Here is a 14,782-nt window from a genome sequence, read left to right on the forward strand (position 1 = left end):
GCTCCACGAAATGGCTTCCCGTGACCTTTGCGGGTCACAGGATCTTTCAGAAATCTTTCCGTCATGCAGCGAGGTGGTTATCTTTGTCTTGGATCTTGCTCGAGTTTGTATCACAGGCATCTCTTGAAGCACTCGACCCGATCGTCCGCATGGCGGATCCTCTGCTCGGTTGTTTTGCGGCTTTTCCTGGTTCTGGTATCTACTAAATCTTCTTGCGTTCGAGCAGCATTGCTATGTGGTCCCTTCACAATCAGAAATCTGGTCTTCACTTCGAGCCAGCATCAGCCACTGTGGCTTTCAGTCCGGATCGGCTGCTAAGAAATCGGGGCAGGGAGTGTGGTGCTCGGACCCACCTTGGTAAATAGTCCCGGCTACATTTCGGGTTCTCCGGAATGCAGACGATAACAGCGTTGGCATTAAACGACACGCCATAGCCTGTGGACCGTGTCATAGCGTAGCTCGTCAGTCAGATGTTTGAACTCTGCCCTTCGATCGTAGCGCCTTCACAGCGGTCAGCGATGTTCAGGCTGAGATGCTCTGGATGCGAAGCCCTGATTCAGCTCTCGCAATCGGTGGCGCTATTCCTGTGTTCACTCTGGTTGTGAGGGGACAGCATGCCATAGTAAGGCTGATTGCTCCGGTAAAGCTTGTCGGGCTCTGGACGAATTCAGTAGCGGCTGCCGCAACGAAAGCAGTTTCCGCACATGCAGCCAAAACGCTCCTCTTTGAGCGGGAACGAGCCTATCCGGTCCTCTTCCGAAGTCGGGCACCGAGAGGCTCGCGCCCGCGCTGACAGAGCATTTGTTGTAGGACATGGAGTCAAAAACTGCCAGGCGTGCATCGGAAACATGGTTGTATAGTGTAGTGGTCATCACTTTCGGTTTTGATCAGTCTTGAATGACTCAACAACTTCCGGACGACCCCGGTTCGAACCCGGGTACGACCTTTCCATAAAAATCTTCTTTTCGCGGTTGTATAGTGTAGTGGTTATCACCTTCGGTTCTGATTCCTCGCTCGTTCGAGGCATGATTTCCGGATGACCCCGGTTCGAACCCGGGTACGACCTTATCTTTTGCACTTCTAATCTTTTTCGTTCTTCGACACTACTCGCTTCTTCCTATCGAACAAGCCATACCCAGAGTGATCGGCCCCATACCGAGAGCCGGAATGGAGGTCCTAGCGCTCTGATCGCACATTTTACTCTCTCATACATCGTCTCAATGTTGCTTAGGACGACGAGAAGGAATACCTCCGGCGACTGTGGTAGAAGTTGGGTCATAGGTTTCAAAGTGAAGATGGAATGCTGGGGGTGAAATAGAATAGACAGCGCAGCAAATGCTAGTACTGCATGTGCTCTCGAGGTCAAGGTTCTCTCAAAGATCTGTTTGATAAGAAGAAAGACATCAAACGGTTAGCTTTCCGGCAAAGGAGTTAAAATCGGGTTATCGCGTTCGTCCGGGAAGCAATCCCTTGCTGATGTCCGAGAGGCGGATGTAGATCGGCAAAGAAGAAGGAGAGCGGGACCAACACTTGCTTTTGCTTTGGGTTCGCGTTTAGAGTTCAGCGTGAAGAGGAATTTCCTTGCCTTCGCTGTCGTACTGAGCTTCGATCTCAAGTTCCCCCGACTTGACGATCACAACCTTGTCCTTGGGCTTGTCTCCCGGGAGCTTGGGCACGTTCTCAATCTGTCACGTCCCGGTGATCGATTGATCAGGAAAAAGGTGAATAGACAGAAGAAAAGAGTGAGGGGCTTACGGCATAGACTACGTCCATTCCCTCGAGAACGGTTCCGAACACCTAGCAAGGGTATTCCTAATTTTCAGCTCGTATGCGGGAAAGTGATTGGGAACAGCGGAAGCAACTGACGACGTGACGACCATCGAGCCACGAGGTTTGGATCGTGCAGATGAAGAATTGGGAGCCTGCCCAGCTCTTACGAGGATCAACACCGAGCCTGATCCGAGGGCAGAAGAGACAAAGAGTTCGCACCGTTGGTGTCTTTACCGGCATTGGCCATCGAGAGAGTTCCAGGTCCGGTGTGACGAAGCTTGAAGCTGCGTAACGAGCAAAGTTTGTCAGGTCCACGGATGATCCCGCATATTGATAGGTTCCTATTTACTTCTCGTCAGCAAATTTGTTGCCGTAGATGCTGTAAGCGACCGAATCGATGCGATTCAGGTTAGTCTGGGCCGGAACCGACAATTTTCAGCCCAGAAGTATGTCGCACCTCTTGCCACCAGTACCATCACCCCTAAAATAGCAAACACTGTTTAGAAGACTGCTCTCGGGTACGAGGGCACAAGAGAGAGATACCTACTTGGTGAAGTCACCACCTTGAATCATGAAGCTCTTGATGACGCGGCTGTAATTTGCACCAGAGTCGTCACGTCAGGTACTTGTACAGCAAGAATTGAGGAAGAGGAAACGAGGCTGTACTGGAACGCGGAACCTTCGTAGCCGTAGCCCTTCTCGCCCGTCGCGAGAGCCCTGAAGTTCTCGACCGTCTTCGGAACGGTCTTTCCGTACACTGTTCGGCGCCAGTCATTATTCATTTATGCGTCAGTAGATGAAGAATCAGAGTGGGGGAGAAGCCGAGATCGACTTGCGGCCCATGACGACACGTCCAAGAGGTTTGCCTCCATGTTCAATGTCAAAGTAGACCTAGCGAGAGATAGACAACGTCAATACGTCTGAGCTGAGCGGGGTGATTTGAGTGAGAGAGCGGGAACGCAGGAGGCGCAGGGCCAAGGCAGCGTGCACGTCGATGCGGGAAGGGACTACTGCCGACTCGGGGACTGACCTTGTTGGTGATGACGGGGCCCTTGACCGCGAGAGCCGAGTTGTGTCGGCCGAACAGGTGGAGCGAGAACGCGATGAAGAGCGTTACGAACAGAGACGTGAACCGAGCCATCTTGAACTCTGGGAAGCACTCGCACGACACGTGAGTCAACGCAGCACTGTGGTAATCGATCAGCGAGAGCTATCCTACGAGTCGGAGGTATTGGAAGGCAACGTCGAGGTGCAGTGCACGCGGTTTCCACGTGTCGGCAGCTGATTTACGAATATTTCGCTCGGGTATTGCTCGAACTCTGACTATAGAGACATATATAGGGGGAAAAGGACTAAAGAAGCACATGCAAATGGAAAGGGGACATCGTTACTTCTTCTCCTCGGCATTAAGGACCGGAGGAGTCGATGCTCCACTCGTCGTCTTGACCGATCCGGCAGCAGGCTTCTTGCCCCGCTCCTTGCGTCGAGCATTCGCGTCGGCGACGAGCTTCTCCATCTGACGACGTTCCTCGTCTCCTTCCTCCGGCACGACCTGTTTCAGGATCGCTCCAATGAACAAGATGGCCTACGCGAAGAATTAAACGAGTCAGCTTTTGCCAGCTTGTACAGGACAGGGTTAGAAATCGTACCTTGGCCCGGTTCATCAAGACGGCATCCGTGACGTCGGAAGATTCTTTGGTTAGCGCTGCCAATACGACGAATGGTCAAGTCAGCTCGTCAGCGTTCCTCCACCGAGAGCCAAAAAGGTGATGTGCGTACCAGCATCGACAACCTGTCGCAGCACGGCACTGAGCTCGAATTTGCTTCCTTTCCACGCGACCAACAGCAGGGTGCCGCTCAATTCCTGTTCGAGCTTGGCCATCTCGTCTTCGCCAAGCTCTCCCTTCTCTTGCCGTTTCTCGAGGTCGACCATTGCTCGCTGGACGTCCAACCCCGTCGAGAGGAAGGACCATCCCTCTTTCAAGGTCGTGCCCTTCTCCTTGACGCGCGACCACAAACCGGGCAGGCCGAGGATATTGGACGAGGCTTTGCGGTGGAGTTTGATGTACGAGTTGGCCTGTCGTTGAGAAAGTGGACCGGAATTGAGTCAGTAACAATTGAGCGGGGAGAACGCGCACTGAAGGAAAGATCTCACTTTTTGCATGTAGATTTCTCCAATCAGATGACACAGTTCTGTCGACCGCAAATTTCGGCGCGCGTTAGTTTCGCGGAGATTGAAAGCAAGAACATTTCGACAAGCCACTCAACCGATCCCGAAACTCTCGAGCGCGAGATCGTGACTCTCTTCGCGGATCCTCTCACTCCATTTTTGAGTCTCCCAGTCGTCCTTGTCTCCCGGTTTCGTCGCTTCGACGAAAGGTCGGACTCGGTCCCTCAACTTGGCCGTGAGCGTTTCGATCCGAGCGCGTTTCTCCTCGTACGCTTTGCGGTCGAGTTCGTACTGTTTCTGTTTCTGCTCAGCAGTCTGTTTCGGTGGCTTCCCCGCGAGATGAGACTTGGGCGGAGCAGTCGAAGTCGATCCGGGCTCGGGTGTAGGCTGCGATGTGGTTGACGACGATGCTGCGGCTGCGGCTGCGGTCGGAGCTTGAGCGGTGCCTGGCGTCGTTCCAGCAGTGGATGATGCGACGTTAGGGCTCGTGCCAGTAGGTGAGACGGTTTGAGTTGGGTCGACGTGAGCTTCCGAGTGAAGCGTTGACGGAGTAGCGTTTGCAGACTGATCCGAAACAAGACGAGTCAGACACGAAGTGAGCATCAAACAGAGTGATTCGCTCGTTGTCAGCGCACCTTGTCCTGAGCTTCTTGTTGCTTTGCCTCTTCCTCCTCGGCTTGTTCCTGTCCATTCCCCAAAGTCAAGCACGGTCAGGGATATCCTACGAGACTGAAATCAATGACGTACGAAGGCTTTCGAAACTTCCTGAGACCGGGCAATGACCGCATCAGTACCGTAGATACACAGAGAGCAGGGAAAGAGAACCGCAAAGGACCGACTTTGCCTAGCGAGATCTCGCCAATCCAGTCCTCGAACGCTTTTCCACCAAACAACTGGCCAAACAGCTCTCCCGGGTTCGGCATTGCCTCTTCCCCGCCAGCCTCGCCCATACCAGCCTTCTTGCCCTGCTTGTCGTACACTGCGCGCGAGTTTGAATCTGACAGGATCCTGGATGCGATGCATGGGCCATGTTTCGACGGACGTTCAGGTTGCTGTCACATTTTTGGTCCGGGACGATCGAAGAGAGAGTCGGGCTCGCTTACGTGTAGGCTTCCGAGATCTCTTGGAACTTGGCGGCGGCATCAGGGTTGTTCGGGTTCTTGTCTGTTCCTGCGGTCAGCTTACGCAGCACGAAGGCAGGTCGCAAAGGCGGAGGGATAACGAACCTGGGTGGAATCGAATCGCCTGCTTGCGGTACGCCTTCTTGAGCTCTGCTTCAGAGCAGTCGGCCTTGACTGCAAAGAGGCGATAATACGAAGGATCCTTGACGACATCGCCGTCGCGCGAGAGTCCGACGTCGTATTCTCCTTCGAGAGGTGCCGCCGTCGTGGTTGGAGTCGCCATTGGGTTTCGATGAGAGTCAACTGCGGAAGAGAAGAGGACAAGTCTTGGCTGGTGACCGAATCGAGTCTGGACGAGTCCGTTTCGCCGCGTCCCGCTTCCACCTACCGGTCCCTCTCTTCGCTCGATTTGCACACCACTACACCATGTCTGTCTTGCGCAACACTGTTCAGCGCATCGCCGCTCGCCCGTCTCGCCTCGTTCAAGTGCAACAACGGAGACAAGGCTCGTCCGGCGCAGCGTTCAACGAACCGACCGGGTACCTCTTTGGCGAGAAGGTAAGCCTCGCTTCGAGAGTCTCGCTTGCAGCTGCTTGCAAAGCCGGCTTCGCGCTCTGGGCGGGCAGCGAGTCGGAGCGGAGATGGCATTGGTTCTCGTCTTGATCAACCGTGACTCTCCCTCGCTCCGTCCGCGCAGCATGTCAACGTTTGGCCCTGCCTTGTACACTTGCTGACTTTTGTTTGCTATGATTCGCTGCGCATTCCGGGTGGTTGTAGCCTCCTGCACCAGGTACGGCCTTCCTTTCGCAGCCCCGCTCTCCCCGGCCCCTCTGAATCGACTGACCTCTGACCTCCTTCGACAGGCAAGAAGCGAGTTCGTGAGGATTGGGAGTCGATCTACTACTGGGGCATGTTCGGAGGCATGACGCTCGGAGGCGTGTTGATCTACTACAAACCCGACACCTCGTACGTTTCTTACGGGTTGCGGCCGCTCCACATGACCAATGCTAGACAAAACCTGATGTTTGCTTCGCTCGCAGGATCGAGGGATGGGCGAGGAAACAGGCTCAGGAAAAGCTCGCCGCTGCGGGTCAAACCGTACGTCCTCCCTCATGTTTGCTCTCTTTCCCTTGCAGCCTTCGTCAACTGATGACCTGTCAATGTGCTCTATAGCCCTCTTACGAAAAGACTGCCTGAGGTGACCGCATACGGTCGTGTTCCTCTTGTCGCTCGTGTTTTGTCTTTGCAACTTGTTTCATTTTCTCTAGTCTCAGATTCGCGAGCTTCACGTCAGGCTTCCTCTTGTAGCTGAGCCGGTCAAACGAATCAAAGTGTGAGAGGGTGAGAGGGTGAGAGAGGGCGCGCGATCAGCGAGAACCCGAATGGTTCAATGTATGCAAAAAGTTTCCACTCCGTCCGGGAATACTACTCGACATCGCCTCGTCAGTCGCAACTCGCTTCTCCAGTCAACATGAAATTAGACGCAACAGGTACGATTCGTCCCGGCTTCTTCCTCGGTCTATCGAGCCGAGCGTAGCCCAGGTGCTCGCCTGATCAAACGCCCCTTTCTCGCTGCTCTTCTTTCGAAGCCTGCGTCTCTTCCCGACCTGGCCATGAGCACACTCACTGACTCGCGAATTGCCTTGAATGTCTCCTGCTAGATCTGCGGTACATCTCGGCCGATGCATTCCGGGTTCTCGCAGCGGTTAGTCGCCTTCGTCCATCCTCCCTCTCTCTCAACCTTGCATCTCTCGTGCCTGTTCCAACCTGACTCGAATTTTGTGCCTTTGAACAGGTTGAACAAGGATCGAAGAACCATGAAGTCGTACCATCACCTCTGATCGCCCAACTTTCAGGAGCTCGTGCAGGAGGGGTCAACAAGGCGCTGGGAGAACTCGCCAAGAAGAAACTCGTCGCCAAAGTTCAAAACATGAAATGCAAGTCAAGAATTCTCCCTTTGCCTTTTTTAGTCTCCCCTTTGAAAAGAGAGTTTTGGCTGACCTTGCCCTCCTCGAAAATTGGCATGTGTTTAGACGAAGGGTACAGGTTGACGTATGGAGGTTACGATTTCTTGGCCTGTCGTACGTTCGCGAAACGCGACACGATCTACAGCGTTGGCAATCAGATCGGAACGGGTAAAGAATCAGGTACGGAGGATCACTTCCTTGAAGAATTTCCGAGTCTCGTTCTGCTGCTAAACTCTACTTTTTCAACGAAATCAGACATCTATGTCGTGGCGGACAACGACGAGGAGCAGATGGTGATGAAGATTCACCGGTATGAACCCTGATCCTCGGCTTTTGGACCCCTCGAACGAGATGGAGACCTGATTGTTCATTTCGTACGTTCCTGCAGACTCGGTCGCATGTCGTTCCGGGCGATCAAGTCGAAACGTGACTACCTCAAGAAGGGTCAGTCGGCGAGTTGGATGTACATGTCGAGGCTCGCCGCGATCAAAGAGTTTGCGTTCATGAAAGTCCTATACGATCACGACTTCCCCGTACCGAAACCGATCGATCAATCGCGACATTGTTTGATCATGGAACTCATCGACGCATTCCCTCTGTGAGTGCGAGATCAGCGATTCTCTCTCTCTTCCTCTCTTTCGGCGTCGCAAGAAGCTAATCCTTCAAGAACATCTAGACGACAAATCGCTTCGGTCCCTTCTCCTGGTGCATTGTACTCGTCGTTGATGGATCTGATTGTGCGACTTGCGCGATCCGGGTTGATTCACGGTGACTTTAACGAATTCAACATCCTGATCCTCGACCATCGCACTCTCGCCGAGAAGGACCGGGATGACGAAACGACCGAGGAACGAGACGCTCGTATCGCTCGAGACGGAGGTATCGACAAACCGGTCGACGTCGAACTTGAAGGTGAAGAGTACGAACTGAGGAAACAACGCGAACGGGACGGTACCTTGTTAGAACCCGTCCTAATCGATTTCCCTCAAATGGTCAGCACCGATCATGCCGATGCCGAATAGTACAGTCCTTTGTCTCTTCCTCCACATCAGGATCTTGCGATTCCAAACTTGCTGAACGTCAATCTACCCATGACAGTTACTTCAATCGCGATGTCGACTGTATTCGGAGGTTCTTCCGCCGGCGGTTCAAGTACGAGTCGAGCGTGTATCCGAAATTCACATCGAACCTTCAGAACGGAGTGCGCGAGTTTGACCTCGACGTCGAAGTCGCTGCGAGTGGGTTCTCGAAAGGAGAACGGAAAGTGCTCGAGGACGTGAGTACATATTCCCTGACCCTTTCCCTGTATGCAAGATCTGATACTGATGCTACTCGGTTTTTTTCCCGAGCGTTGTCTGTAGTACATGGCCGAGTTGGCAGCGCACGACAAGGAGCATGGTTCTGCAGACGAGGAAGAAGAGTACAGTGACGAGGAGGCGGCATCTGGCGATGATGTCGAGGACGAGGACGAGGACGAGTCGCGTGCCGAACAAGAGAACGAAACGGAGGAGCAAGATCGTCAAGAGCCATTACCTTCAACATCGACTTCGGCAGCAACTCTGAAAGCACAAGCAGTTGAAGGCGCGACGGATCGATTCGGAAACTTGCTGCTATCGCAACCCGCAGAATCAGATGATGAGGATGACAGTGCAGAAGATGATGAAGATGAAGAAGAAGAAGACGAAGACGAGGAAGACGAGTCTTCGGACGGAGGTGCCTCGGTTGCACCGTCGCAAGCACCGCGGTTGAGACCGAAACGACAGGCCCGCGACGTGAGCTCAATCGTCTCAGCAACTCTCACGAGGCAACAGAAGAGTTCGGAGCGGAAACATCACGGCAAGAAGGTCGCGAGTTCGAACGTGCTCGGACGACAGAAAGGTAGCAAGAAGAAGGCTAGTCACAATGCAGCAATCAAGCAGGGCAAGCGGGGTGACGCGTTCTTCTAAGCTCTCGTGTAGTCTTTGCATGCAACGCTCGGATCGAGATGATAAATGCGTTTGTCGTTCTCGGATCGTTCCAGACTGGCGTCGTGTATTGCGAGCTCGCGACAAAGGCAAGAGAGTACTCATCAGAGAAAGTCAGACAGAGGAAAGAAACGAACATTTTTTTTTTTTTGTAGAAGGGAGAGATACATTTTCACAGAGGTAGAACAAGTCACAACGTGCTAGGTGATAGATAATACAAAACAAAAGTGTTCCTACATTGCAACGTTGCAAGGCGCGCTTTGCACCGCCTCATGACATGACAGTGGTGTGTCCGGCTCGCAAGGGGTTCGCGCTTTCTCTTCATTGTTCTTCTCAGGCATCCCGCATCGCTACCACTTCGACCTTTTGACTCGATATCTGCAGCCTAGCTCGAGCGCACATGTGGACAACGGCAGCTGCGATCGTCGCGCTCGGGTCACTCGTTCCGGTCGGTCTTGCCGGCCTGTTTGATTCACCTCGGCCTCTCATTGGTGAACCAAGAGCCCGCACGAAGTCAACCGGGTCCAGTCTATGAGCTGACGCGTGCCCAAAATCGCCTGAACACGCTCAGCTTTCGCATATCCAAAAGGACTTCTCGGGCTCGACGATGGCTTCAGCAAGCGAATCGATCAAGTCGCTTTCCTGCCAGGTTTCCACGCCTGCGGTACCATGACTATCTTGGCCCTCGATGCAGACGCCGACAAACCCAGCAGTGCGCCTTCGCTCGATTCTACGGATTTCGACCTGTTCCCTCATACGCCGCATGCTACGAACGGTTCCACGAGTGAGCCGCCTGTCAAAAAGTTCGTGATGGATTACTTAAACGAAGCACCGGATTCGGTTCTGGAGGGAAATGCGCTCGAGGGCACGGTCCTGAGCTGGGCACGCGGCTGGAGCAAGACCTGTGGAAGAGGTGCAGCGAACAAACAGGTCATAGTTGTTCGACTCTCAACCAGGGATGTCCTGGACGCGGGCCGTGATGGTCGAAAGGAATATGTCGAAGCTTTGGGTGCGTGCTCAACATTGCTTGGTCACTGCTCCCTCTTTCGCATATCGATGCTCATTGAACGCCACGCGTCCCGATGACGGCAGATGCGAGGATCGTACCATATCTTGAAAAGCTCGAGCCCGCGCCACACAACAACCTCGTGATCATTTCGCCCATTTCCTCGACAACTTTGCGACTGTTGTTTGACACTGCCACCTCTCCACCTGGGCGAGGCAAGGACACCACCGGTGGTACTCCAGGATGGAGAATCGAGTTTCCTGATCGTTCCCAACGAAGGGCGCGCCGAAGCTGGCTGGCGAGGATCTTCGCACGCCTGATTGACGGTGCCATTCTCCTCGCGGCCGTTGTCGGTGTGTTCAGTGCGGGTCGATGGGCTCTGCGCAAGTACCGTACAGGGAGAGATGAGGGCAAGATCAGGCTTCCGTTCACAACGCCTCCAGCGTCTGCAAATTCTGAGGAGCGCGAACTAGACCTCGAAGCAGAGTAGTCCCGACAAGCTTCCCTTTCATCCTGATCCGCCTCAATGTCAAACGTGCCCCATCCTCTGCAGCACTGCCTTGTATTCGTACTGTTTCCAACACAAGAAGACCGTTATTGAGTGTTATTTGAGGCGGGATCCATCATCCCTGTGAGAATGTTGCCACAGGCCTGAGCTTGCGGGGTCTTGCCACAGAATAGACGGCCCATGCGCGAGTGCCGTGCGTTGTGCGCGCCCCGTGGACGCAGCTGGGCGCTGTCACCTCTGTAAGCCACCCTACTCAGAGTATCGTCTGCACCCGTCTGTAACCAGCTTGACCGCACCCAGCGTTTCGTCGTCGGTCCTCCTCACCTCGGCTCGTTGCGACCTCACGTGTCAGTCGATTCTTCGCGCCCTTGCACCCGCCGACGCAAGTCTCCCAAGCGCTCACCGTCCCGTACTGCGACCACGTCGGCAAACGGGTCTTCCGCGCACCTTGTCTTATTATCCCCCCCTGTTTTTGGGGCCGATCGTTCATTCGCAGGTCAAGTGCTCTATCGCAGCCCTCTCGCACGCTCACCGACTTTTCTCTCCTGAACCTCCGTCACCGCTCCTCTGCGTGTGCACATCCGTGCCGCGATCGTTCCTGAGGATGTATCGGCCTGAGACGGAGTCGCAGAAGCGTCCCGCTGTGAGTCCGGACTCTCTCGCTCGCTCCTGGACGCGCGCTCGAACCTGCAGCCTAGCGTGCTGACTTACTTGGACACCACGTTCGTGCTTTGTCAGCCTTCCACACCCGATGTCGCACGCAAGAGAGCGCGTGATCAGGAAAATGACCATTCTCTCAACACGCAAGGTGAGCCAATCTTCAAGCCTTCACCACTTTCGTAATTGACCTATTGTTGATATTCAGAAGTTACATTCCAATCAACAGAAGAGGCGTCTGCAGCGGCCCCCGACGAAACGGATCAAATCTCACGGACGGGACGCGACGCGTTTGTTGACGAATATTCGCACGTGAATGCCATCGGTCCGCAGGTCCTTTCGCCGAACCTGGTGCGAGCATGGTGCTGACGTCCTGCCTAGCACCACAGCTGGCCCTTCGTCAAGCCAAGCGAATTCACTCCATTCCACGCCCACCCAGTCAGTCGACCGGCTGGAAGAGGAAGACCAACTCGCGACACAGGGACAAACCGAGGGCGAGCTCCTGCTCGATCAACGGACTCGCGAGCAATATGTTGCAATTGAATTCTCCCACACGGACTTGCTCCAGCAATCGACAATCAACGCATATGCAGCCTGCGTGCAGGAGTACGTCGAGCATTGGGAAACTTACAATGCGATCGACGAGAACCAGCAGATCCCTCCATATCCGATCGTGGCTTCGAAGGTTTTCGAATTCATGCGAGCAACGGCGTCGCGACCTCTGCGTGGAAGAGGGAATGACATCGAGGGCACACAGCTTGGAGTCGGGTCGCTGAAGAAGGTGCGCTTGCGACCCGTGTATCCCGAATCGCTCGCGCTTTGCTCATACTCATTGCTGTTTCAGTATGTCAGCGCGCTCGAACGCGAACGCAGTATGACTTCGGCCAAGTTTCCTGACAACTTGGCTGCTCAGACGAAGCTGCGGGACGACGACCGCATCAAGTGTCTAGAGCGCAAGTGGGACCAAGACTCGAAGCAGTCGCAGCAGAAGTCACAGGCCTCCAAATCGGCGCGAGGATTGTCGGAGCGTATCACCGACGACGAGCGGAAACGCATCTTTGGTCGGTTGTTCTCGACTTCGGAGACTCCCGGACACTATGCGAACGATTTGCGGGACATGGCGATGCTCATGTTTGGCTGTTCTTCGTCAATGCGTGGCGATAGGATCCGGGCGACTCAGCATTCGGACCTGGGCCTTCACTTGCACGAATTCGCGAATCCCGAAATTCCTAGAGTGCCAACGTTGATCAAGCTGTCAAACAGTGGCAAGACGGACGCATGCGGACCTCTCGACCAGAACGGGATCTGGCGACATCGAGATCCTGAGCTGTGCGGATTTTTCGCAGTCGCCCTCCATCTGTGGTCGACGTACCACCTTGTCGGACGTACTCCTCCCGATTTCACGCCGGAGTTCAGCAGCGAAACTGTAGCCGAGGGTTACGGCAAGTACGGACGGAAGAGGTGGTACGATCGGGTCGTCTTTACCGGATCAATGAACAAGTCCGGAGTCAGCCTCGACCGGCCGCTCAGCTATGACGGTACGTCCGTGTTTCAACACGTGTCTGCCGAACCTCCATCGGTACTGACCTCGGTAGGCTTCAGCTCACATTACGGCCGTAAAGAAAGTCTTTGAAGCGGTCGGAATCAAGAAAAATCACTCGGCTCATGCGAGTCGCGCTACCGCGGCTCCCATCGCAACCCACAATGACGCCTCTGAGGCCGTCACGGCGGCTGACGGGTCCTTCCGAGCCTGCTACCAACTGGAACTACCGATTCCGACCATTGCCGGCTTGGCGGGATTCGACGCAAGCGCCCCGAAGGAGTACTTTATCGCTCGAGCGCACGTCCGTGAGCCGAATCATCTCGTTCAAGCTGCTGTCACGGTTGATCGCCTAACCTCCGGGCCTTGAATATCCTCCAGTTGTACCCGAGGAGCTCGCGAAGCTCCTGTTCCCGTGGGTCGAGCGGGCGAGGACGGAATACCAAGCACGTCTGTACCAGGACAGACGGCACATCGATCTCGCTCTGGAGCGACACCTCGACTTGTTGGAGTATTGTCGCCAGTGCATCCTCCAAGATCTCGCGTCTCTGCGAGCGACACACCCAATGCCGCAGTGTATCGCTGCTATCCCTTCAATACGAATGCGTTCGAGCACTTCGCTGCGGGATTCTCTGCGCGAGTCACAGATATCGAAACGGACCACGCTTTAGGCACGCAGGGATTGCCGGACGTTGTCCGTGACGCCATAGAGCGCAGCAGTCGACACCAGATCGCACTCGTGCATCAGGTGCGCGACACTATGATCACGTCGTTCGACGCAATGCGGGTCGACTTGGACGAGCGAATGACCGAGATCTCGAACGGATCCTCCGGCAGTCGTCGGCGCCAAAAGAACTCGGACCCTCTCGACGAGCAAGGACGGCTCAGCGAGCTCGAGCAGAAACTCGACGGGATGTCTTCGCAACTGAACGGAATGACTTCGCAACTGAACGCGCTGTGTTCATTTCTCGGAGTGAGCAAATTATCTCCTGCAGCAGCTCCTCGCGAACGCTTATTGACTGAAACGGGCGAGCTTGATCAGATGGGCGTTTTGTCTCCTGCTTCGAGTACGCACTACATTACAGATTGCTCGGTGCACATGTCTCGCTGACGATATATGGTATGGTACAGCACCAGGATCTGCACCAGGACCCGTGCCACCTCCATGCATGCTCCCGCCACGCGTGCCACCTCCACGCATGCTCCCGACCCACTTGCCCTCAGCACTTAGTATGCAGACTCCACATGACAGCAGAGCCAATGTGCCTGCACCACAGGCTTCGATCAGCTCAATATCCCAGCCATCCTTAGGTCTCATGCCCGGAACTTCCGTTGCGCGGAGACCTGTCCAAGTCGCGACCATGCCGCCTTTAACACCACCCGTACCCGTACCAACACGAGGTACGCCAGCGCTGATCATGGCGCGGTCAACTAACTGTCCCGACGGTCGATGCGCGGAGATGGCTCGTCTGCTCGAGCAATTCGGTGATCGGATCAGCTCCCTCGTCTTTCAGTGGCATGCGCCGAGAGGAGGAACAGGGCGAAGTAAGGCCCATAGCGGGAAATGGGTACCCGTCGATTACAACTTCGCCCGAGCGATCTCGGTACGAGACTACATCGAAGAGAACGAGCGCGGATTGAAGGGGGGTCTCAGCATTCAAGAGCTGGAGACTGTATGGGGAACATCGTGGCGTCCGAGCCCGGCTGCAGCGACCGCGATGAGCCGTCGAAGAGCGATCTTGAGCGCAGTCGCAATGATTCGAGAACATCGGAAGTGGGACCAGGAGACTGCAGTGCGGTTCCTCGAGACTACGTACCAAACGGGCAGGAGAGTGGCAGATCTGTATGGGAAGTCTGATCAGTCCGGAAAGGAACAGCTGATCGCTGAATCAGCGAGGTTCGTTCCGTGAATGGACACATAAGTAGGGCCTTATTTTTTGTTTGCTACTCCATGTCTGTAACACTTTTCAAATTAGTACTTCACGTTACATAGGCGAGCGCAGAGAGGCCAGATTGCGAGGAGACAGTGGATCGATACCAACTTACTCCTTCGACCGTGGTGGGCACATTTCGGAGCGG

The 14,782-nt window shown here is 54.7% G+C and overlaps 6 protein-coding genes across 6 annotated transcripts; 4 read left to right on the forward strand and 2 right to left on the reverse strand.

Annotated features, from left to right (window-relative positions):
- Positions 1-1,553: 1,553 nt before the first annotated feature.
- On the reverse strand, positions 1,554-2,911 carry JCM15063_000418 (peptidylprolyl isomerase; the record flags this gene model as incomplete). Its single annotated transcript, XM_076676536.1, has 10 exons — positions 1,554-1,685; positions 1,756-1,797; positions 1,867-1,922; positions 1,990-2,054; positions 2,120-2,149; positions 2,228-2,251; positions 2,318-2,362; positions 2,437-2,527; positions 2,607-2,661; positions 2,801-2,911. The coding sequence occupies 10 exons, from the start codon at positions 2,909-2,911 to the stop codon at positions 1,554-1,556; spliced, it is 651 nt and encodes a 216-aa protein (XP_076536517.1).
- Positions 2,912-3,157: 246 nt separating this feature from the next.
- On the reverse strand, positions 3,158-5,344 carry JCM15063_000419 (uncharacterized protein; the record flags this gene model as incomplete). Its single annotated transcript, XM_076676537.1, has 10 exons — positions 3,158-3,355; positions 3,420-3,475; positions 3,550-3,847; positions 3,926-3,963; positions 4,039-4,504; positions 4,576-4,623; positions 4,688-4,705; positions 4,780-4,948; positions 5,044-5,110; positions 5,167-5,344. 10 exons carry the CDS (start codon positions 5,342-5,344, stop codon positions 3,158-3,160), a joined length of 1,536 nt encoding a protein of 511 aa, XP_076536518.1.
- Positions 5,345-5,487: 143 nt separating this feature from the next.
- JCM15063_000420 (uncharacterized protein) lies at positions 5,488-6,258 on the forward strand (the record flags this gene model as incomplete). Its single annotated transcript, XM_076676538.1, has 5 exons — positions 5,488-5,619; positions 5,839-5,851; positions 5,925-6,027; positions 6,102-6,159; positions 6,235-6,258. The coding sequence occupies 5 exons, from the start codon at positions 5,488-5,490 to the stop codon at positions 6,256-6,258; spliced, it is 330 nt and encodes a 109-aa protein (XP_076536519.1).
- Positions 6,259-6,532: 274 nt separating this feature from the next.
- JCM15063_000421 (serine/threonine-protein kinase RIO2) lies at positions 6,533-8,974 on the forward strand (the record flags this gene model as incomplete). The annotated part of the gene is made up of 9 exons (XM_076676539.1): positions 6,533-6,551; positions 6,723-6,766; positions 6,857-6,998; positions 7,095-7,208; positions 7,284-7,338; positions 7,417-7,626; positions 7,705-8,049; positions 8,127-8,304; positions 8,390-8,974. 9 exons carry the CDS (start codon positions 6,533-6,535, stop codon positions 8,972-8,974), a joined length of 1,692 nt encoding a protein of 563 aa, XP_076536520.1.
- Positions 8,975-9,392: 418 nt separating this feature from the next.
- JCM15063_000422 (uncharacterized protein) lies at positions 9,393-10,488 on the forward strand (the record flags this gene model as incomplete). Its single annotated transcript, XM_076676540.1, has 3 exons — positions 9,393-9,483; positions 9,564-10,001; positions 10,085-10,488. 3 exons carry the CDS (start codon positions 9,393-9,395, stop codon positions 10,486-10,488), a joined length of 933 nt encoding a protein of 310 aa, XP_076536521.1.
- A 622-nt stretch (positions 10,489-11,110) lies between these two features.
- On the forward strand, positions 11,111-14,613 carry JCM15063_000423 (uncharacterized protein; the record flags this gene model as incomplete). The annotated part of the gene is made up of 10 exons (XM_076676541.1): positions 11,111-11,149; positions 11,245-11,314; positions 11,372-11,488; positions 11,553-11,944; positions 12,008-12,701; positions 12,766-13,011; positions 13,085-13,279; positions 13,351-13,676; positions 13,746-13,770; positions 13,835-14,613. The coding sequence occupies 10 exons, from the start codon at positions 11,111-11,113 to the stop codon at positions 14,611-14,613; spliced, it is 2,883 nt and encodes a 960-aa protein (XP_076536522.1).
- Positions 14,614-14,782: the final 169 nt, after the last annotated feature.

The sequence above is a fragment of the Sporobolomyces koalae genome, assembly GCF_050403365.1.
Source record: "Sporobolomyces koalae JCM15063 DNA, S_koalae_JCM15063T_v1_ctg4, whole genome shotgun sequence".
Lineage (NCBI taxonomy): Eukaryota > Fungi > Basidiomycota > Microbotryomycetes > Sporidiobolales > Sporidiobolaceae > Sporobolomyces > Sporobolomyces koalae.